The 25,842-nt window shown below is 37.1% G+C and overlaps 1 protein-coding gene across 1 annotated transcript in view; it reads right to left on the reverse strand.

Annotated features, from left to right (window-relative positions):
- Nucleotides 1–23,163, reverse strand: part of LOC126965513 (E3 ubiquitin-protein ligase znrf2) — a 153,706-nt gene extending 130,543 nt beyond the window's left edge. Inside the window, exon 1 of the mRNA XM_050809166.1 lies at nucleotides 22,613–23,163. Coding sequence (XP_050665123.1) covers nucleotides 22,613–22,979 — 367 coding nt within the window. The 5' untranslated portion in view covers nucleotides 22,980–23,163. The remainder of the gene's footprint in view (nucleotides 1–22,612) is intronic.
- Between the last annotated feature and the right edge of the window lie 2,679 nt (nucleotides 23,164–25,842).

A 25,842-nucleotide genomic window follows, 5' to 3' on the forward strand; every position in this document is an offset into this window, starting at 1 on the left:
TATTTATTTACTGCCTTTTTAAGTGCTGACCCGGCAAATATTGTTTTGCCATATACACTAAGTACCTACTCTCGCCCGCTCATTGTATGAATTGTCATATGTAATGAAATGTCCTTGACTAAATTATACGTATTGCGAATATAGGTTTGGGATAAGTAATTAATTATATACTTAAACCTTCTCCGAAACACGCTGCATCTAATCTATGGTATAAGTATTATTCCGACAGGTTCAGAAGGAGAAATACGATTCTCCTTGTGTTAATAAAATTTGAAAACAAAATTTTATGAACGATGCGGGACTCGAACCCACGAATTCTCGTGCGATTGCTCTTCCAACTGAGCTAACCCTTCGAGTGACGTATCGTCGTAAAATCTTGCATGCTTTGTTCAACTCTCAAATGTTTTCAAATTTTATTTGTGTATTAATCATAGAAGTGACGGTTATCACTTTAAAAACATAACAAACTCCTTGTATTATGATTATGGCAACAAATAATTCAGAGTGTAATTTGTTACATGCACATTAAATAAATAGTAATAATAGTCAATTCAATTACAAATTACTATTGCATACATAATTTAAAACTAGTATTTAAGGGACTACGCGCACTTATTCAGCTCCATTCGCGTTTCGCTGAACGATTTTGGTCACACTTATATAGCTCTGCTTCTATCAGCTGCGTACGGCGTCGTAAAAATAAGAATAATAACTTTAAATCACGTCTGCACTCTTTAATCATTGCGTGCATAATGATTACGTCAAATCAATTCAGGAACAATACAGGTCGCAACTTGTCCACAAGGAGTCGCGAACAATCCCTGTAAAGAGCTGTTCCGCCGCATTCGACGGCGAACAGCGATGTACGCGGCCGAACGCTCTCTATAGCATTCGCATAATAAAAACACATTTATCCTCATTTTATGCTGGTTTGCCGCGAAAGCAGAATGGACGCGGAAAGCTGAATCGACGCGTACACGTCTCCATACAAAATTGTTGTTTTCTATGGACAAAAGCTGAAAAGAGCTGAATAAGTGCGCGTAGTCCCTAAAACAGTATAAAAAACATACAATTAAAAAACTTTATTTTTGTAAAACGGGGCAAATGGCGAAGCGGCAACCGTCCATGGACATCCACAACACCAGGTGTCAAGACATGAGTTACCAGCTTATCTGAGGAAGGAAGTAATTTATCTCTATCTGTAGATTGTATATTGGGAACGGCCGTCAGTCTAACCCATACGGTTCGCGAAAACTGAAGCGCGTAATTGATTCCAAAAATAATAATTGTAAGTGATAACCCCCAGTCAATCTGTTTCGCAACACCAGAGAAGGAATGAAAAATCACCCAAAAGAAAATTTTGAAACATTTTTCAATTAACAATCAGAAACGGAAATCTAAATACTAGCGCCTTTATGCACCGTAAACATTCATGCAGCTACAGACGAACTAGGAATTGTCAACTTATCCGCTAAGCCAATATACTCGTCACTTCGACAGGTGCCAATTACCAAATCGTGGCGGGGGGGGCACGCCCCCGGAGCCCCCTCCGATGCGGTGCGACCGCGCTATTTAAGACTAATGTAGGCCAAGTCACTGTGCCGAGTTACTATTAGCATTTAGGAGCAACAGATGCTCGTGCAGTTATTTTAGATGTGATTTAGTTACAAATGTTTATACGCTAATTATATAATTATATACCCCCCGCCGATCTGTATTAAACTTATAAATAGCAATCACCAGTGGGAGGCTCACTTGCACACGATGCCGGCTAGATTAATGGGTACCACAACGGCGCCTATTTCTGCCGTTAGGCAGTAATATGTAAACATTACTATTACTGTGTTACGGTCTGAAGGGCGTCGTAGCTAGTGAAATTACTGGGCAAATGAGACTTAACATCTTATGTCCCAAGGTGACGAGCGCAACTGTAGTGCCGCTCAGAATTTTTGGGTTTTTCAAAAATCCTGAGCGGCACTGCAATAATGGGCATGGCGTATCAATTACCATCAGCTTAATGTCCTGCTCGTCTCATCCCTTATTTTCATAAAAAAAAACCTATTTATCGTATTGGAAATCGCATTGGCCTGTCAAGCGATGGGTTCCGGATTCGATCCCGGTTTAGAACGAGCTACTCTTATTAACAATTGCTGAGAACGGCTATACAACGAGCACTGATAGAAATTCAGCAGCATTTATCCCGCAAACTGACAAACGATGGCATCGAGATTTGCTGTGGATAAAAGCTTTCATTTCGGCCACGAATCCGCATATTAATCTTTCCGCCCGTCCGATTTGGATTGGAATCAAATCCCGGGTGGTTAACCTTTCCCTCGGTGCACTCAACCCCACCTATTTATATAAGTTCAATGCCGTCCGATTCTGAACACGATTATCCAAAACTGGCCTCTTGAAATTTATTATAGCAATTTCTAAACGACGCAAATTCGTTTCAGAATATATTTTTTTCAAGCTTCCATTTCGTAATTTACTCAATACAAGCCCTTTAACCGTAACACAAAACTATTCATTCCTACAGGTCGTTTGTTAGGTAATGATTCGTTCCAGCCGCAATGGCATTGGCTACAAAAATTCAATGTGTACGATTTTTTGTTAATTTCCCAATTATTTTATTATTAATTCGTGTCACACAAAAACAATTGCACTAAAATTTACGGACGATGGGGGATTTGAAAGTGCGAAACTTTTGGAGAGATTACGCCTCCATCTTGTAGATATCGTTTTTCACCCAACGAGTGTTACCGCTAACTGTCCAATAACTGCATTGATCAATAAATTTTGGTATGTTTGTTCAACACTCCAGCTGTGGCTCCAACTATTATATGTATACTTTCCAGTTTGAATACAAACAAACAGCACGAATTATAAAAGGAAATAAATTAATGAAGGAACGTTGGAATTCGAAAAATAACCATAAACCACCTAGGATAAATTTCGCATCGAATATTTGACTGACAGATAATACTGCTAATATAACCAGGAAAATCATTTAAAAATTATAATTTAACTAGCTGACACGACAGACGTTGTTCTGTATATAATAAATAAAATAATGTTTTTATATGAATTTGTCAATGATATATCATAACATCAAAAATGACTTCGTAAAATATGCACCCTACTGTCGTAATGAAAATGTTTCACAGCAGAACTGTCAAACCGTGCGTCAATAAATTCTCTCATAGAAATGATGTATGGACACATCAAAGGAAAAACAATTTTGTTGTTTTTATTTAATTTAGCAGCATTTTCCTATTTATTCACCTTTTAAACATTCTCTGGACTTCCACAAAAAATTCAAGACCAAAATTAGCCAAATCTGTCCAGCCGTTCTCTAGTTTTAGCGAAACTAACGAACAGCAATTCATTTTTATATATATACTAGTGGACCCGACAGACGTTGTCCTGTACATACGTCTTAAACACACGTACACACGCACACAAGAAATATATATATTAAGATAGATATAGATTTGAAAAAGCGGGGCAACAAATTACAAAACGTACGATTTTTAAAAAAAAAAATATATATATATTGGCTCAACATCCGACAGATACAGCCGACACCGTTGACGCAACGAGACCGGAACATTGAAGTTTCCACGCTCGTAAATAATATTGATACGGACAGACAGCTCGAGTACCGAACCTAATTATACATACGGTCGTCTATTAGATGACATCAAACGTTTCGAGATCTGACTCGAACATCATGTTTATATACTCGTTGCTAGTTCTAATTTTAAAATTATTTCGAATAACCATAGAATATACTGGCGCATCGACAACCTAACGGCCTGATAGAGCGTGAGCAATTCTGATTTGTGAAAGTGTGTTAGCTTACCAGTGGGAAGCTCCTTTGCACAGGATGCCGGCTAGGTTATGGGTACCACAACGGCGCCCATTTCTGCCGTGAAGCATTAATGTGTAAACATTGCTGTATTTCGGTCTGAAGGGCGCCGTAGCTAGTGAAATTACTGGGCAAATGAGACTTAACATCTTATGTCTCAAGGTGACGAGCGAAATTGTAGTGCCGCTCAGAATTTTTGGGTTTTTGAAGAATCCTGAGCGGCACTGCATTGTAATGGGCAAGGAGTAAGGCGCAAGCAAGGCAAAAAAAATACGCGCACCTGAGAACTAATAACTTATACACGTGAAATACGAAATGAATTACTTAAGTACAACCACAATACTAGTAATAGAACAGTAGCGTAACTCAGTCGTCTCCTTGAAATTTATACCTTTGTCTTGGCGGAGCGCTAGGGTTGGCACATACAAAAAGATTTACGACGCGTACAGCGACCAGGAGCCCTATTACGAAAATCTAAATACGAAGTTTCGGTTGACGGATCGTACATTTTCCTATTACAAATGTGTTTCGGATGCGAAGATCGATACGAAGTTCGCTATTAGACATATTGTCGTTCGTTTACCTTTTTCCCAAATTCACTTGATATTTACGTTTTCGTTGTTTGACATTATTATGATTGTATCTACTTAAATTTTTATGGTTATGTGTATGGTTCCGAAACTAAATCCATCCGCACTATTCGGATCCCAAGTACTTTTGGTAATAGGATTTAATTCGAAGTTTGTCGTTCTTTCGTTTCGGACCAAAACTACGTATTTCGATTTTCGTAATAGACTTCCAGTCTCGGCAGTGCACGGCGCGGCGTGGCACTCAAATCAAATATATTCTTATTTCATAAGTAAATAATATTACACTTGAAATATCTCATTTTGATCAAACAGCTCATTCGGAAGGCACATTTACTCAGAGAAGAATGAGCAAAAACTCTAAGGTTGCTCTTTTCAAAACAGATTAGAGATAGACCGTTTGTTGGACATGCAATATTACTTTATTTTCCTAAAATAAAAGATTTTTTTGAAATAAACGTAACTTAATTTACCCCTTATTACATCCAATAACAGTTCCGTCAAAATCGGTGGAGCCATTTCAAAGATTAGCCGGAACAAACACACAGACAGACAGACAAAAATTGTAAAAAATGTTATTTTGGTTTATGTACCGTATATATATTCATATACATGTAGTAAAAAACGGTTATTTCAATATTAAAAGCAGACACTCCAATTTTATTTATATGTATAGATTACTACTACTTCATAAAAGGTTTGAGCTTCAAAGAGAAGAAGTCGCAAAAAAGTATTTGCCATCATTCAAATCAATGTTGACAGTTTCATCATTTAACAAATTATTTTAATCATGACTTACTTGTATGTTAAAAATCTTATTTTTTTTATAAAAATAAGGGACGAGACCAGCCGGACGGTCAGCTGATGGTAATTGATACGCCCTTCCCCATTACAATGCAGTGCCGCTCAGGATTTTAGAAAAACCCAAAAATTCTATCAGGTATCAGGTTATCAACTGTAAAGTTGATCCTGTAGATGGCGCCAACGTCCAACACCCGAGAGTTAAACAAACACACCAAGATTTACGGAGCATGCGTCCCTCTGACGATTCGCTTTGTTGGTAACAGCGCTGGGGCGTAGCCCGAGGTGTGTAGGTGCCAATCCACATCGATTATATTTTTATACTAATTAAATTTGTATATTTCATCCCAGAAATAAAGGAGATCCCTTAAAAATTATAAAATACTAGTTGACCCAACAGACGTTGTTCTGTATACCTATAATAAATAAAATAATGTTTTTTATGAATTTGTCAATAATATATCATAACATCAAGAATTATTTCGTAAAATATACTCCCTGTTGTTGTAATGAAATTGTTTCCCAGCAGAACTGTCAAACCGTGCGTCAATAAATTCTCTCATAGAAAATAAGTCCATACAAAACAAATATCGGGGACACATCAAAGGAAAAACAAAATTGTTGTTTTTATTTAATTCCGAACACCTTCATATTTATTCACCTTTTAAACCTTCCCTGGACTTCCACAAATAATTCAAGACCAAAATTAGCCAAATCGGTCCAGCCATTCTCCAGTTTTAGCGAGACTAACGAACAGCAATTCATTTTTATATATATAGATTTGACCCTGAATATGTCTGAAACCTAGCAGACGCACCAAATCACCATACCCCAACTTGTTATAACTTTTTACTGCAATTCGTTTGCCGATAGCATTACCATTATTTTTCAATAGAGTTTATCACATGATTTATGATTCACATAATATGATTGAGATGACATGTGTGATTATTTCTACGGACCGCCAGTAAAATTGCTCGAATATCGAGAGAATTGCAATATTGCCAAGCCATTTAAATTTTTATTCGGTTAGCTCTGAGCGCATTTGTTTTTACACAGCACGATGTTTGCTATGAAAGTCCAATAATTTGCTTGTTATGTGCTGTCCAGTACACGCATAATATATCGGCTATTGCAGACATTATTACTCAGATATATGTAAATTTCTACGCGCTACATGTTCATATGTTGCTGGACTATAGTTGCCAATATTACAACCAAAAGTGTGGACCGTTGAAACTCGTTGGTCACTTTACCAAGTTGACAGTAACTGATGAAGAGACGTGCTCTCTCTCGTCCTCTACCTGCAGAAGAATGCATTAGCTAGCAGTGCGAGGCTCCTTTGTAGGAGAAGCTGGCTAGATTATGGGTACCACAACGGCGCATATTTCTGCCGTGAACCAGTAATGTGTAAGCATTATTGTGTTTCGTCTGAAGGGCGCCGTAGCTAATTGAAATTACTGGGCAAATGAGACTTAAGATTATGTCTCAAGGTGACGAGCGCAATTGTAGTGCCGCTCAGAATTTTTGGATTTTTCAAGAGTCCTGAGCGGAACTGCAGGACGTATCAATTACCATCAGCTCAACGTCCTGCTCGTCTCGTACATTAGTTTGATTAAAAATAAACAGCAATTTGAAAAAAAAAACCGTATTTGTGAAAAATCGGGTTGTTGGCCGCTAACTAGTTTAACACTCATCAACCTCATAAAATACACAATACTATGAAACACCAATTATAAATTATAATTTATTCGGACTGTTGTTTGAAGAGACCGCTGTTACTTGTACATGATGAATTGATGCAAAATATAACTAGAGAACAAAAGAGAGTATCATTCGGACTCCGTCAGACGCAGCTCAAAGAGACTCGCGCACTCATCGCATATAAACCTATTAGTTACCATAGTATACTAAAGCTAGGGCTGGCAACTTAAATACATACATACAATACGTACACCTTCCTTAAAGGCCGGCAACGCTCCTGTGATTCCTCTGGTATTGCAAGAGAGTGTGGGCGGCGGTGATCACTTAATACCAGGTGACCCGTACGCTCGTTTGTCCTCCTATTCCATAAAAAAAAATACATAAATTCACGCCTCTTTCCCGTAGGGGTAGGCAGAGACCACTTCTTTCCACTTGCTACGAACCTTACATACTTGTTTCGCTTCGTCCACTTTCATTATTCCTTTCATACATGCTCTTCGGTTTAGGATACTCTTGACCTGGCCTTTTTTCAAGACGCAGGGACGTCTTTGATCTTGAAACATCCGCCTAGGTCTACCCCTTCCAACATTTTCATTCACACTGGCCTTATACACTTTCTTCGTCAATCGTTCTTCATTCATTCTCTCGATGTCCAAACCATCTCAGCATACAACTTAAATAAAACGTAGTAATACTGTATATTATTGAAACGCAGGTTAGGCAGATATTAGCGGGCGAACTAAGGTTATAAATGAGATTACATTATATTAAATTCATGCAACAATGGAGGAAATAGACGTTTACAAGATTTAAGAAAGTTATGCATGTTTTTTTGAAGAACCACATAGAGTCCTGGTAACACAACTTTAAAACGAACAAAGTTTCTCTAAAACTGTACTGTCAGAGAAATTCATGAACCTAGATGGCGAGGTTGGAACTTAAGATGTACAAAGTGCGATAATTGATCAAATTAATCATAAACATAATTCGGAACATCTCCCATGGTAGATCAAACAATAATGCGATTTCTCTATGCAACTCTATTTTTGTAATGAAAATAGGGGACGAGACGAGCAGGATGTTAAGTCTCATTTGCCCAGTAATTTCACAAGCTACGGCGCTCTTCAGACCGAAACACAGTAATTCTTACACATTACTGCTTCACGGCAGAAATTGTAGAAATTGCCAATGTTATACCCATAATCTAGCCGGCTTCCTGTGCAAAGGAGCCTCCCACTGTTAAAAAACTCAACCAGATCGAGGCAATGATGGAAAAAATTTAAAAAATTAAGTGCCGTAGGCAGCCCTATTACCTACCAGTAATGGATACCGTTGCAGTCAGCGTACAGTGTACATAGCCGAAAGCAATCGACGCGAAGTGCTCGCAGGGTTGAAATGTTGGAGTTCTATGCTTGTTAAAATACTTTTATATTATTACTCCAACGCAATTATAGCTAAAAGTTAGTAATGGTTTCAGCTTTAGAGTGAATTCTCTTTTAATAGAGGAAATTCATGTAAGTATGTATGTCTAAGGGAGTAAATATAAGAAACGATTAAATATCCAAATGTATATATATACAAAATATTTGTCTTCAAACAATTCAACACGTGTTTCGCCTGTAGACGAGGCATCCTCAGGAGATATTGACTCGCCAAACTGGCACGAGACTGAATTAAATGAGCAAGAAACCGCTCTTTTATACCCTCGTCTCATGAAATGACGCGCTGTGATTGGTCGGCTTTTGTGACGTATTACCCCCGGAAGAGATACGTAACAATGGTGAAGGGACCAAATTTGTTTGTTCATACAACAATGTAAACATGTTATTTTTGTGTGTTATTATTTCTATCTGCTCTAACACATTCAAACGATATCCTTTTTCACATGTATGTAAAATATTAAATTATTATTGTTTCCGAGTGAGTGACCGGCGATTAAATAGTCAACGAACAATTCTTGTAAGTATATTTTAGTACAAATTTCACTACAACAAATAACGTAAATAAATTGTATTGATTAGTAATTTGGTTTCAGGTATTGTAATATTTTAATAATCTTATCCAATTTTTGGCCATTCACTGACCCTTAAGGTCTTAAGGGTGAAACTGTTGTTGCGATTCAAAAATTTGTAATTTTTTATTCAACTTTTTGAATATTTTATATCCCTTAACCTTTCTAAACCAAGTCCAACCTTAATTTATGATGCGGGTTTTCGGTTTGCCATGAGTACAACTACAATAAAATCCATCAAAATTCGTCTAGCCGTTTGGGAAATAAATAATTATCACGAACAACTTTACTCACTGACAATTACAAAGTTAAAGATATTTTTATGAGGGAGCGAACTATTCGCCCATGGCCAACCGATTTTGACCCTTATAATTGCAGACGGTGTCTTGAAGTGAAGTTGTCTCACACTAAGGTATTTTGGGCTGAATTTGGCTCAACAAGACCATTGCTGGATATATCGACTTTTTTGTAAAGTAAATATTGAATAAGTTTCCTTTTACGACCGCAGTATTAACCAAATCAAATCAAAATACATTTTACTATTTACCGCCACTTTGGAAATTTTGATCTTAAATGATAAGTGGCAATAAATTCTGTGCAACTTTTTAAAACCAACATAATTCGCTGTTGAAACAGCTTTACCATTTTACAAAATATTGAATTAGATCAAAAAGTCATAAACCTTAAATAAAAAGAGACAAACACCATACATGAATATGTATCTGGAGGAGAACAGTTTAAGAAGTTTTTCACATTAACATTTAAATAATAATCTATAACGCGTAAGCAAGAGCCAATTTTTTAAAGACCAGTAACTTGTACTTTTTAAATCATTGAATCAATTATGTACTTTTATTTATTGGCCACATTATATTTATAGATACTTAGATAGAACTAAATGAAATCAAATCAAAATCACTTTATTCATCTAGGTCAAGGAAATGACAGTACTGATTTTTTATGGAAGAGGTAAAGACAAACGAGCATACGGGTCAGATGATGGTATGTGTTCACAGCGGCTCATACTCTCTTGCAACACCAGAGGAATCACAAGAGCGTTGCAGGCCTTTAAGGAAGGTATACGCGCTTTTTTGAAGGTACCCATGTCGTATCGTCCCGGAAACACCGTACAAGGAAGTTCATTCCACAGCTTTGTAGTACGTAGAAGAAAGCTCTTTGAAAACCGCACTCTGGAAGACCGCCCCACATCCAGATGATGGGGATGATATCCTAACTTGTGGCGTGTCGTGCGAAGGTGGAATTCGGCGACAGGAATCAGGTGAAAAAGCTCTTGATAGCTCCCCGTGATAAATGCGGTAGAAGACACACAATTGAAGAATTCAACGGTTCAACCTATTGCGCCAGTGGCGCTTAAAATGCATAAAATTAATGTAAATTTTTTATTATTTTTAGGTTTACCACCACTGAAAAGGTTGGGCTTAAATAAAAACAAGTAGCAAGGATCTTGTTGCCACTCTTTTAAAAGAACATTTACAGCTTGATCGTGTTACACATTATCTTAATTACAATATAATATGTAAAGTAATGCAAAAAAAATACTCAAACGTCGAATTCTAATGCCGTACAGTGTACACGAATAAGTCAAGAGAAAAAATGCAAATTAGTACCTGCACATATTGTAAATAAATAAAGGTCTTATAGCATTATTAGTAATGGAGATCTTTGGGGAAGGCCTTTGTCTAGCAGTGAACGTCTTCTGGCTGAAATGATGATGATGTTGATTGTAGTATTAGGGTAAAAACATGCCAAAGATGCCTTACTGCGATATCTCGCGGTCATGGTTTAGCTCGCTACCTCGATGTCACCTCCATTTGAAAAAAATGTATGCAAACATCACTGACCTCTACTAGGTATATACCATTGGACTGGCGGCTGTCAAAGTGCTTAAGTGCCTGTTTGATGTTCGCCATTTTGGCGCTGTTGGCAATGTAGCGAGAGTCTGTGGTACTAAAACCAGAAATGACAGCCTCAGCTAAACAAATATCGATAGGAAAACTATTAACAAAAACATTGTGTACTTTAATACGTTCATTCTTGAAGTATAAATAACACGGAAAACAACCGAAACTGATTTCAAATGCCATAATACTTCATTGTATTATACGCTTCTTTTGCAGCCATTTGTATTTCACGTCAAAACTAGTTCTCTGGACGCTCACGAGTAGCGCTTGAAATAGGCACAAAAAATTGCTGTCAAACGTATGGAACAGCCTGTTCAGTGGTATTTATACAGGTCAGTGGCAAACATACAAGCAAGAACATGTCGAGGCATACGTCACTGCGATACATTGCGGGCACTTCGATGTTTACCTAGATGCCTAAATGAAAACAAAATAATTTGTTTTTAAACCGCGGTCGACTGTAAGCATCGATGTGATATGGCTTGTGATTGGTGAAATCGGTTCACCTTCTCTAGAAAGAACTGATGCTCCCGTCGCTTACTTCGGGCCCCGAATACATCGCACTGTATATATCCTTCTTGCCCTATTGTGCCTGCTTAATTATTTAATTTAATTAAATAATGGAAAAGGAGGCGCAAATAGATTTAATTTTTAATATTCCTGCGCTTTGGGATAAGCAGCACAAAAACCACCACATCAGATACATTTTAGCCAAGGAATAATATAATAATAATAATAATAATAATACTTTTTATTTCATTTTCTTTTACACTCACTGCAAATAACTTAAATTACTAAATGTACAATATTTATTACATAATACCAATTATTTACATCTTTTTATCGCTAATTGTAACAATACATTGAACATTGAAAATTTGGTTTTGCAGTGATATTAAAAGACCTCTGACCCCGAAACTAGTTAAAACTGTATCTTCGGGGTCATCATCAGCCGGAAGACGTCCACTGCTAGACAAAGACCTCCCCCAAAGATTTCCACGACGATCGGTCCTGCGCTGCCCTCATCCAACGTAATCCGGCGATCTTGACCAGATCGTCGGTCCATCTTGTGGGGGGGCCTACCAACACTACGTCTTCCGGGTGCCATGATTATGACTAATTAAGGTTGCTTTAGCTTGTGGATCAATAGGTAGATAAGCCGCTAATTCACTTATTACTAACTACCATCCAGGTGCGACCGAACCTACTTGTTCGCACCGACATCCATGTAGAAATCGCGAGATGACATCGAGGTATCGACGAGGCAGCGACCGCGACTGCGAGGTATCTTCGCCATGTTTTACCCTTAGTAGCGAGTTGTATGCATCGCCTGTTATAAGACTTTCTTTATGGAAGAGGAGGACAAACGAGCGTAGGGTCACCTGTTGTTGAGTAATCACCGCCGCCCACAAACCCTTGCAACACCAGAGGAATCACATCAGCGTTGCCGGCCTTTAAGGAAGATGTGCGTACTTTTTTGAAGTTATACTTCTTTAGGCGCACAAGGAAAGACTGCACACGGCACAAGGAAAGACTGCTTCATATCCATTCAAATTAGTTCACATGACACATGGGAACTAATTTGAATAAATAAAGCCAGTTGTAACGTGTCCTTCGTCGTACATGGTCTATGAGCAAGACCTTCATAAGAATACTGCATGCGTGACCAAGGACACGGCAGATGAGAGCTCAGTCAAGTTTTAAGTAACATTGTAAGAGTAAGTACACAATTACGAACTGAAACGTTCCAAACAATACACCACGGACTAGTAAAAAAAGAAGGACTCCGCGCCGTGATATTAGCAAGTGAAGCACCTTTTTGCTAGTGTGTGTGCGGTTACGGGGTTTACCAGTTACACAATTTTTTCTCCCTTAAATAATCATATATCCACAAATACTTTTAAATGATTGTTTTTACACTTTTCACAACGCATGACGGCATTTTTAAAATATTTTATTGCGACGCAAACTGTTACAGACAATAAAAGATCTTATAATGGCGGCCGATCGGCTTGTATTAGTGTAAATGTATGCGTGGGGCTATGTATTTACACGTTTACAGGCTTGTTTTGGTGACTCACTGTTATGTAAGGTGACACGGAGTCCTAATTTTTTTTCTCGTCCGTGCAATACACAACTTTCAAAAACATTTCGAATATTCATAACTATTTTTTTTTCGATGATTAACGCAAGTGTTACACATTTAAATAAAATACTTTTAAAAGGATTAAAACGCGTGTAATTGTTTTTTGATATTAGGTTTTTGCGTAAAAGTTACAATTTTATTATTATTATATTTAATCCGACGTTTCGTGACCTTTGCAGAGCACGTTTTCGGGGACTACGTTTGACAGGAGCCCTAAAAACCTAATGTAAATACAGTTATTATTACACTCGTCTTAATCCTCTTAAAAGTATCTTATTTAAATACAATTACTCGAGTAAAGAAAGTCGTAAGCCCAGTGTTTAAAATGTATCTTACGTGGTTGTGGAAAATAAACTTCAAAGTCATCGTAATCTACCCTTTGACAGATTAACAAAGAGAAGGGTACATAGGTAATGAGATATTGAATAAGAAAATTTACAAGCTACGAATAAACGCTAAATTATTAATATCAAAGGGTTCTATAAAGAAATACATTAAAATAAAAAATCAATAAAGTAAAACAATAGCATGTTAGTTTATTTATCCTATTGGTACAAAGTCCTAGATAGTAAGATCATAAAAATTAAAAAAAAAACCGAGCACTGTCATACATAAGAAATAACCATGTCTACATCCTCACCGCTTCCCAGCTTACGATCGAAATACACACCAAAATAATTACAACTTTTGCGTTTAGGTTTCAAAAACATAACTTGTAGCATCTGACGATAGATTAGCATGAAATTTAAAAAAAAACTTAGAGAAGTACAAACAAACCTTGCGCGGTGCCGGCACTTTCATACTTCGATTTGAGCTTAGCGGCCGTGGCGCGCGCGTCGGACCTCACCGAGTCCGTCGTGCTGCGAGAGCTGAACGAAAGAGTGGTGGAGAAGCTGGAGGTGAACGAGGAGCCGAGTCCCAGTCCGAGCGTGGTGCGGTAGCGACGGCGATACATGTTGTCACGTGTTATCCCGGCGGCGGAGCGCGTGCGACTGAGCGAACACTCGAACAGCGTGTACCAACACTCCTGAGCAAGCAGCAACCCGGAAAGCCAGTGGATCTGGATTTATTACGGGAGAACTAGACGCAGCGATATGACTTGTGACGCACGGGACGCGGACGGTCTACTGAAACTGCGAACCGCTCGCCAAAGGGCGTCAATGTAATCCTATTTAGAGCTTACCAGGTTATTACTGGAGAACGTGCTCTAATTGTGTTTTCTAAGAACATAAATACCTACTACGTTATATATATAGAAATTTCTCGCATACTTTCATTTGTTTAACACGATTACATCGATGTTTACTAACGATTGGAATCATGAAAATATGTTCATAGTGATTTTAGGAAGACATAATATAATATACGCTATATATTGCCAGTGACCATGGTACGGAATTAGAGGTCTAAGAGTTAAAAGTGCCTTTGAGGAAAGAATCCGCGCTTGTAGCACAAGTTTAACCTGAAAATGTCAATGTTAGTCTCATATCTTCAAACGAAATTCGAAAACTCCCGACAGATCTTGCCTCATTTGTAATCTTGCAGTTCAGTCGCTATAAATCCGTTGTACCTACTATCGAACGACTATTGTTGACCAACAAGAGGCAGTAAAGTGGTTCAACTTGATGTTGAAAGAATTTAAATCGAATGGTCGAACATAATGAAATGAAATGTAATGAAATGATGCATGTTTTAATTATTATATAATATTATTGATCTCTTATTCATTTACGTTTAATTCAATTTGTAATATTCCGATAATGTTTGCATTTATTTTAATTAAATATGTTTGTGTCTACGTTTTTGAAATGTGTGTAACACCTATAATTAAGTCAACACTTAGAATTTATTATTCATTGTAATAATGTTATTATACTTTTGTTAGTGTTTGTCTTGTTGGTGTTGAATAAATAAATAAATAAAATAAAAAATACACGTGGGTAAGAGGTGTTGACAGAAGATGGAAAAAAAAATTATAGAGGCTTAAAAACGCGTACACGTACTTAAAAGACCGGCCATGCTCCTGTGCTTCCTCAGGAGTGCTAAACTGTCTGGACTGTGATCACGAACTATTAAATGACCCGTCCTTACTCTAGTATTCCCTAATAAAAATAGAAAATAATAATATTAATATTAACTATTATTTTCAGTTGGTGTAACCTTACATTAAAATATAATATAATGTTTGATGTCGGTGTTTTCTTATTTAATTTTTTATCTAACAAACCCAAAGAACGGCAACATCCAACGCCAATTGCCCTAGTAAGATGGATTCTTTTAAAAAAAATAAAAGTAATCAGCATGTTTTTTTGCTTTGGAAATTTACAGTTTCCATATATTCAGAATCTTAGAGGTCCTTCAACATACAATACATAGATAAAGACGCGATAAAATTAGAACAGTCTCCTTTTAGAAGTAGGTTAGAGCTATCTTAAAAGATCAAGCTACATTATCCTGCATTATATTTTAGTGGTATTAGGAGAAAAATAAGGTTACATTTGCCTGATGGTAAGTGATAAAACCTGGTGCTTCATGCTGATACTTTTATTAGAACACTATTAATAGAGACATTCCATTTGTGACCGGAAATACAACTTATAGACCGCTGGGTTGTGAGACGGCTAGGTTTTTAGTTGTTTACGCACAAACAGGAGTGGAGCCCACAGAAAAGCGGCCCTTGAATGCGATGACTGCGGTAGGTACTATCGTCAGCATAACAAAGCATTAGATATAAGTAAGACTTACGTAAGACGTACTTTATATATATTATTGCTAAAACAAACGAAGTCATTGTATGATTCATTGCTTTTGATGATCCAAGATTACCTGGAGATGAGCACACAGGTTAAGACATTCGTCATGTACCTGCAGTAAACACAAAATAAACCGACATGTGAATGACCTTGCGAAATAAATGGCAATCCGATGCAAACAAGTTGTTTACATAGGACCCAAAGAGCCCGAGAGCATTTATTCAACTGAAGAATGTGAAACAGCTAATGTGCGGGGCACTTACCTTCTTTAGAACCCAATAATAACCCTTCCTCGTATATTGGTGGCTCAGCGGTCTGAATATATTATTATGTCGATCAAAAATCGTATCGCAGGTTGGGAAAGATGAGACCCCGATTTCAACTTTAATTTTGAATTAAAAGTAGCAAAAGGTCATTTCATAGGTGTTTTGAAAAAGCCACAAACAATTCAACCTAAAGACGTCGCGCATGACACATAACTAATGAGTTGTCACGTGGTTGTCACTGACATTGCTAACTTTGACAAGTCTTCAAATGATCCATTGAAAACTAGCCGACCTCCCCCGCACCCCGCCACGTTTTGGTGATTTTGTTTTCGTATTAAAATTCATGAAAGCGAAGTCAGGTTGAATTGCCTGTGGAAAAAGCGCTCACTAAAACATTTCATAGATCCCTAATTGAAATTCCAAAAGCATGAATTTGTTTACGTGGGATTGAATATAGAAAACCAGTGTTAGGTGTACTAAGCGGGATCAGTTTGATGATGCACTATATAATTACTAGCCAATTCTTGACCTGAAGCAGAAGTGCCTCTTAAAAAGACTGTGTATGCCGTCGAAGATTACAAGGACATAGCAATTTCAGGGGCTCTGCAAATAGAGGTCTGCAATCTTTGCTCACCCTCTGGGAGACGAGTGAAATTACGTATGATGATTCATCCGCAGCATTATTCGAATTCACCGTTTTCACTGTACTTATATTATTCTAATTATTGTCTGTATCTTTGCCCGCCAACGTCCACTGGCAGATAGCTCATGTTATATGTATCTGAGGCTACATCATTTTATTTAAGAAAAATAAATATTAACTTTGGAACAAAATCAGTCATTTATAATCAGTTTGCCTCATCAAAGCTATCCACGCAGGCGTAGTTGGAGGCGGCACTTTATGAGTAAAACGCGCGTTAGCTATCTTAAGCTAGGTATAAGAGTATCTTACCTATTCTTTTTTGTCTCTTATTAAAAATTCTCTGTTCTCTATTATTAAATAGGAGTGCAAACGAGCGCACAGCTCTTTGATGGTAAGTGAACATCCACCACCCAAAGACTTACAAAATCAGAGGTATTATAAAAGCGTTGCCTGCATTTTCCATGGTATTTTTGAATTACGTATACCGATTGACCTGGTAAAACCGCACAAGATCGTTACACAGTTTGACGTGGAAAAAAATCCTTGAAATGCGTACTGTGGAAGAAACTACACATTCAGATAATTTAGTAAACGGTGTGTGTTGCGAAGACCTGCAGAGGTCAATCAGCTCTTTGGAACACTCCCCCTGATGTAAGCGAGGACACAAAATGATTTCACCTCTCTGGTTAGCGTGTGAGCATAGACAAATTGTTCTTCTCCGAGCGAAGCGTGGCTTACAGCTGTAAGTATAGCTGTATTATCTCTTAATAATAAAAACATGTCTCCGTGAACGAGATAGTAAATTACTTAAGAATATAAAATATTGGTGAGACAAAAGCTAGCCAAGACAAATAGTTATTGTTTTAATGCCAAAACCGCTTACGTAACCATGAGTTAAGTCACTTCAGAGCATTAAACTGGGTCAACCAAAGCCTAGGGATAAATGAAAAGAACGAATACTTCTGCCAATTACCATTAAGTAAATGGAGTACTGCGCTCTTTAAGTAGAGAGAAAGAGAGATTTATGGTTAAAAACATAGATTAAAAGTGAGACGGGAGTGACAACCAAAGATATTTTAATTTTATATAATTTCATGTCGTTAGAATATAATTTTATGTTCACATTAATGCAAAATGTATCAAAAACTCATTATTTAGATTTGCACACGATAGTTTCTTTCCCTTAAACCTTGAAGTCACAATTGATAAAGTATATAATATTACTCGAACCTTTTCGTCAAAAGCTACAAGTTTTCTGCTCGGCCAGTAGCTGAATCCCTTGTAGGGTTGGAGTTTTAGGCGAAAATTTCTAAATTCTAGAGTCTTGTTAGCCAGTATTTGCATTATCCGGGTGGAATATAAAATTTTATGGTTTAATGCTTTTATCTAATTTTCATTAACGATTGCCATATGGAGTCTCCCATTTAATTTGTTTTAATACCTGATGAAAAAGTATGATGTCATAATATTAACATAAAGTTTATGTATCTGCGTATCTGTTTATTTCTTATGAAAGAGGAAGACAAGAGACGAGCGTGTGTACTGATGTAAAGTGATCACCGCCGCCTTATTTCTCCTTCAACACGAGTCACTGGAGCGTTGCCAGTTTTTTTAGGATAATGTACGCGGTGTTTTGAATGCACCCAAGTACCATGCAAGGTGCACGCGCAAACCTCATTTCACAGTTTAGTAATACGTATAGTAAGGCCCACATGCTGGATGTTTCTGGACTGACCATTAACTATTTAAAAAACAATTACGGTAAAACACTCTTAGAGTAGGCTACATTTTAATTAGTGTCATTGTGATCATTTTGTAGTGTGAAGCAGTAAATTTTATCCGAGAAATTATTCGCGCCAATATTTTTTCATGTTTGAGCTGTGACTTAAGTCACAATAAAGTTGCAAGAGACTTCAATTAGGGACGTAGCTCTGTGTATTCCTGGTTCAGTTAATTCAGACGTGGACGTGATCATCTCTGTGACGTATTTTGTGAACGACTCCCGGCGAATACCTACTGTTACCAAAATAAATATTGATAGCATACAACAACCGATTGAAGCTGAAAAAAATGACATGTCAGCAAAGCCGTACTAATTGAACTACTTTTGTCAGCCAAGTGCAAAAGATTTTGCATGGACACCTGAGAGTTCGGAAGCTATGCAGTCGGTGGATGCCGCATGATTTAACCGATGACCAGACAAGACTGCTAGTAGAGTGGTGATAGACCAACGTCAATACATGAGACCCAGTTTCTTCGAAGTCAATTTGGGTTTGCGAAATTCGATCAATCCGATACTAGGCATTAAGGGCATTGGTGTCGAAGACCGGCGATACGACGAAAGTGGTTTTTCTGAGATTTACGCGCAATATTGAGTCTCTCCGTTAAAATTCAAGAATGTTCATTTTACTCGATTCCGCGATCTTTTCAACCGAGAACTTGATATAACATACAAGTTTTTTTTACAAAAAATAAATCTTAAATCATAATACCACAATGTAGATAATTACTTATCCTAGTAGACTGCCTACTTTATGGAACTCAGTTTTTATAACGTAGGTTCATGAGTCATGACTATAACTTATATAACAGCAAAGACTAGAATATTTATGATAAGCTAAACTAATTACATTGATAATATATTGTTCAGATATAAGGTATATTGTACAGGTAATCTTTAAACATGCTTATTTGATTCAATACCATGACCAGATCTGGTTTTAAGTATTTAGAGGTATACTCTATGAACAATTAATATGACATTTAAGTATTTTTGTCCAACCACTTTACATATATTGCAGAAGTATAACTTTTAAAATTCAAAATTATGATTTCTTTAACCTAAAAGACTTAAGTGATATTGATTAAACAGTAGTGCATCACTGGTGTTTATTTATTGGGGGTTACCAACCACTAAGAAAGTCTCACCATTCTATGATTTTTTTTATATATGTCAAACATGTACAGTAACATTTTAAAGATTGGTTTACATGTACCAAAAAAGGTGGTATGATCTTTATTTATTTTTTATGGAATAGGAGGACAAACGAGCGTACGGGTCACCTGGTGTTAAGTGATCACCGCCGTCCACAATCCCCCGCAACACCAGAGGAATCACAGGAGCGTTGCCGGCCTTTAAGGAAGGAGTATGCGCTTTTTTTGAAGGTATCCATGTCGTACCGTCGCGGAAACACCGCACAAGGAAGCTCATTCCACAGCTTTGTAGTACGTAGAAGAAAGCTCCTTGAAAACCGCACTGTGGAGGACCGCCACACATCCAGATGTTGGGGATGATATCCTAACTTGTGGCGTGTCGTGGGAAGGTGGAATTCGGCGGCAGGAATCAGGTTAAACAGCTCTTCGGAACACTGATAAATGCGGTAGAAGACACACAATGAAGCGACATCTCTACGCAACGCCAAGTGATCCAGCCGTTCACAGAGCTGCTTTACGTTGTACGCGGTCAAATGAGTCGAGCTGATACTAGGGTGCGCCAGACCAGAGATGACAGCAATACTCCATGTGTGGCCGGACCTGCGCATTGCAGACCACTAGAATGTGGGCCGGCTTGAAGTATTGCCGTGCTCTATTGATGACGCCCAACTTCTTCGAAGCCAATTTGGCTTTGCCCTACAGATGGCCACGGAATCGGCAATCGCTCGAGATTTCGAGACCCAGTATTCCGATACTAGGCGAGGCTTTAAGGGAAGTGTTGTCAAAGAGCGGTGATACGGCAAATGGGGTTTTTTTAGTGGTAAACGCGCAAAAGCCGCATCACCAGTGCTGTCGTCTGCATAACAATGAATGTTGGAGGATCTTGTAGTAAAGACAATTAATAATAGTCTGCCAGTGGCACCAAATCACAGGAATTGAGCTCACAGTTAGAACCTGCGTCATGTCATCCTGAAACTGTGGTGAAACTGAGCAAGGATGTTCATTCCATAATACTTGGGTAATATGTGGAAAAACATGTACTAGAGGAATGCCCCCAATACAAATTGTAAGGATGATATTTACAATTGTGCCATGTGGTGTGATTGGCAACATAGATCAGGTAAAATAGCAGCTAAGGTCAGCTAATTCAAGCACTTCTCGTTATAAATGCAGTTGAAGACACACAATGAATGTAACATCTCCAATGCCAAGATATTCAGAAAAATGATAATTGAAAAAAGTTTATTCATCATAATTTTAGTCATAATTGAGCCAATATCATTCTTCAAAATTATATAAAAGGCAGAATCATTCCAATTAAAGTTACAGAGTGTCAACCTCAACAATTAAATTCACACTTCTTCAATAAGCTAAACTGGAACAATAATGTCTTATCTCCCCGTCCATGATTGCCTACATAGATAGGTTTCAATTGCTTAATGGCTAAATCAGCCTTAGTAATCATATTGCAAACATTACATAAATTGTGTTATACAATTAAATTCTTTTTTAGAATAGTACAGACAGACTTCTCTTGGGCATCTGATGATAATAGGTCAATAATGCTGAAGCTATCTCACAATAGCAGAGAGTGTTGTCAGCCTCACCAGTAACTGTAAGAATCGAACTATGACATCCAAATTCACATCATAAAAAACAAAAAGTGCAGGTATAAAGTTGCTGTGCTAAATTTTAATTTCTTGACATGACCTGGAGGGTCCGTAGCTACTACGTAAGTCGGTACTGGCTAGGAGCCGATCTAATTCCTAGCCAACAGATATGTTTGAAGCATTTAAGCAAAAAGCAATCATATTATCGTGAACTATTATGTGAATCATATCACTTAATTTCTAGCTGCCTCTCAATTCAAAATGCATACTGAAGAACTTGCTATTAGCAAACTCTAGGGGCATGTTTTAAACACACTTAATATCTAGATCAATCCCGTATGCATTGAATTTATTTATAAATTGCAAGCAAAAATGTTTAGTTTTAGGGCTTATGATATGAAAATTTACAAGTCACCAGTTGGTAAATGATCACTTAGGCATAAGGTAATATGCAAAGACATCTCATTTAAATGTAACAGGTCCCAAGTTTTGGGAGAATTGTGCAAGTGTCTGTTGAGCAACCTTGAGTTTATAATATTATTATATTGAAGTATTTTCCAGGTGATAGAAATGTTTAATAAATAAACCGCAAACACCAACTGTTCACAAATCTCGGGTTCATTAAGTGTGTATTGAACATATGAGTCTCAACTTATACAAATCACACTAAATTGTCCTTGAGTACATTCAACCTGCCATTGAGCCCAATTCTTATTTGTAAGTATTTGATGTATAAAAACAATTCTATATACTAGTTTTATGGGGCTTTAGGCAATTAGATTTATAAGAATTACTGAGACAAACAGATTTAGTAACTCTAGTAGGCTACATTTAATATACATTTAGTTGTTTTGAGGATAACTTCAAATGTTTTATCAAAATATGAAAAGGGCAGTCTGCTGTACATTTTATTATCCAAATGCATACAACCTGGGAATAAGATAGCATAAAGCAAAACTTGATTATATAAATGTATTATATAAATGGTAAAAGAATACTGGGATAGTTTTTTGCAGCAATTCTTGACTCTTTGTCATTTGTTCTCATGAGAAAATAAAAACAAACTTAATAACTGTCCAAGACAATATTATGTACAGAATTCACCCATTTTGAACAATAATCCAATTGGAATGAAAAGTACAGTATAAAATAACTGATAATAATGATAATTAATTTTATTTCACATTTATATTCAAATAAAATGTATATAAAGATAAGGCTGCATTTAGTTATTTACATCATTATCATTATATTATGAGCTGTAAATTAAATGCAAACATTACATCAACACAGTACTAATAATATAATATCCTACCTGTATGAATCTACTTACAGACACATAAATGTTTATATTTTCTACTTACCATTAAGAGACCAAATATGCGAGGGTAAAGAGTGTGCTGCATATACACGGCCCAGGGCCAGCGAAGTACCAGCCGTTGGCCCAACTTCCTCGTTAGAACTGGAATCCGTGTCCGGACTAGCAGCAGCCGAAGCTTCGTAGCTCTGTGAGTTCGGGGGTATTGCAATCGCTTCGTGTGAGGTGTGTAAATCCGGCACTGATGAAAGCGAACGAGCTCGCTGCCTGTCGTTAGATACTTGTATACCTGGTATCGCGCGTAACAAACTAAAACCCGCACCACCCGAAACTACATCGGAGCCGGAGCTGGTTGAGAATGTCCTTGTTCGCGGACTCTGCCCTCCGTTTGCGGTACTCGCCTTAGCACCCATCGCAAGATTGTTACTCAAATCACATCTAACACAATACGGGCTGGAAGGTCACGAATACACTAGCAATTTGACACCAACGGCGCCGGAAGGCATTTTACAAAACACCAGATTACGTGAAAAACAAACTATGAACGACAAACAGAAGGACGTCGCAAGTACAATCACGTAAACAGCGAAACATTGCGCTCCGAAATGTCAGTCAGTCGTCAATGTCAAAATGAAGGAGATATTTTTCTATAGATTGGTAGACCTACTGAGGACTACGCTGGTTGATAAGAATTCGTTACCAATTCACTTGTCACCACAATTTGAATATAATTTTAATGCAGCTTTAAACTGCTTTAATTGGTACAGCTTTGAGCCAATTCATTCTTTAATGAAGTTTTACGTTTAGACTACATTGCCCATCTAAATTTTTACGAGGGCAATTTATGAGTAACGACCGGTTAACCGCTAACGTTATATGATTACCGGTGGCAATTATTATGCTGTTGTCATTTTATTATAGTTTATATTGTCTCATTCGACCATCCGTAATCTGGGTAGTGTAGCATAATAATTACTACACTGCTATAATAATAATTATAGTTTTGCAACTGCACTGTTACGCTTGTCATTTGAGTCGTCCAGTTACAGCATGGACACAGACGATACAATATACACACAAACAATCTTAATATTATTGTAGCTGTACCTACAACCAATAATATCAATTAACACAAATGTCTAATATCTAACTTGTAACGTAGCATTATAGATCGTAGAAATAGTAATCGTGCATAATAACTGTAATAAGCGTATGCCGAAAGATTCGTTCTGACAAGAACATTTTATTTTATATAACGTAGTATTAGCTCTGATAAGAACATTTTATTTTGTATAACGTAATATTAGCTCTGATAAGAACCATTTCATAATGCTGTACATCAATTCATAGAATCATACAGATCACCAGTTTAGTCATCTCAGTGAAGTTTCAAGCATCGTACTTTCTCTCGACGATCGCAGATATACTCACGTGATCAGTCATATGCTCTGCGTTACACAACCGCACAGCAAGGCCGAGCGTCCTCGAATGAAGCGTCGGGACTCGGGCGTCGATCGCTATTCATGCAATTTTAATCAATGAGCAACAGCCGTAGGTGCGGAATGCTCATTGACATCGTATGATCGAGCTTCGACGCGAGTTTACACAAACTGCGATAGCATTAGTTTTAGAGCGTGATAGAACACATAATATTATTCTCAATTCTTAGTGAATGAAACGTTTTACTATTGGTTAAAATGTAAGCTCTAGTATTGGTGTGTATTTTCTGAACTTGTTAATATTTTTTAAGTAACGATTGTAATTGGGTAACTAGTTTTAAGGATTTTATATATATATCGTGTAAGTTTTTAATAAATCATATCTTCCATATATCTTCCACATATTCCTTACAGTCAAGCAGTTGTTTTATTTAATTGCCAAACGCGCAGTCCCTAAATTATTATTAAATGCGATTGAATACTCATTTGTCCTTTCACGTGAAAATGTATCGGCTGGTTTATATGACTTTTGTATGGACACAGTCATAGGGCTCCCAGATCAAGAGCTACATTATAGCATAATCTTGCTAGTATGTATAGTTCAAAAATTCATTTCTTTTATTATGGTCTGACCCCTCATACATAACACATAAATCGTTCACGTATCTGACGAAAATTGAGAATAATTGTGTATGTCAAGAACAATCAATCAACGCGAATCAATTACGTTAATCATGTCATGCCGAGAATTACGTAAATCACGTTGGGCGAGCGCGCATGACCGGACGATGGTCAAATCGCCCAACAGCATGTTTCTATATTCTTTCTTATATTCACACTTTTTTGTTTATTTTTTATTTATTAAGAAAACCAACAGCTTTAAAAACTTAAATGATACTATAAGATGATTACAGAGAGTCAATTATAGGTTCCCACTATTAGTGCTAGATAGAAAAATGAAACTGAAAACGTGGGCATACACGATTCAAAAGATTAATGTACTCATCTTAGCGGTATGTGAACTTCGTACGGTAACAAACGTGCTTGAGGAATTTTCTTTGAATATTTTCGATGCGGTTAAGATACTTCAAGTAAGGTGCGTACCAGCCCTGAGAAGCGTACTGGACTTGCTCCTGACAAATGAACAATACAGTTTTACATTTTAAAAGTTTTAATATTTTCAAAGTCTTTTGAGTATGATAAAACCAAGAGCTTTAGAAGCTTTACTAACTATTGTATCAAATAGTAACTTTGAATCAGGGTAAACACCAAGATCTCGAATAAGAGAGCTACGTTGAAGTTTAGTACCTTTAAGCATATACTTAATCAGTTTATCCATATTTTGTCGATATTATAGTGCCAAGCAATACCTTACTAGAATAAAAAACGGCTACATATGGATTTGAATCCCAAGTTGATTGCCGCATGTTGTCTCTTTCTATCGCATTACTAGATGTATTTGATGAAACAGTGCCACTACTTAGAGAATGTTCAAATAATTGCGAGCTCTCCAAGAAAAAAATTTACTTTAAGAAACATTTCCGAAACCCGTATTTAATCGCCATGTTAAATTAACAGCAGTTTAGTTGAATATAATTTTGATCAGCCTTTCGCTAACAGTGTAAAGATTGTGACAACTTTCAGAAAGTGCATCTGTCTACTTCACTTCACCATATCATATCCATGGTCGGATTGGGATTGACTTACAATATACGAAGCAACAAGAACACCTCTAACCCCTCGTTTACACCAAGGTAATAAACACGTATTTGACAAGTTTCATGCAAATTATCTATACAAGTTGTGTGCAATGTGACACTTGATAGTATTGTGATGG

This window comes from Leptidea sinapis, chromosome 1 (genome assembly GCF_905404315.1).
Source record: "Leptidea sinapis chromosome 1, ilLepSina1.1, whole genome shotgun sequence".
Classification (NCBI taxonomy): Eukaryota; Metazoa; Arthropoda; class Insecta; order Lepidoptera; family Pieridae; genus Leptidea; species Leptidea sinapis.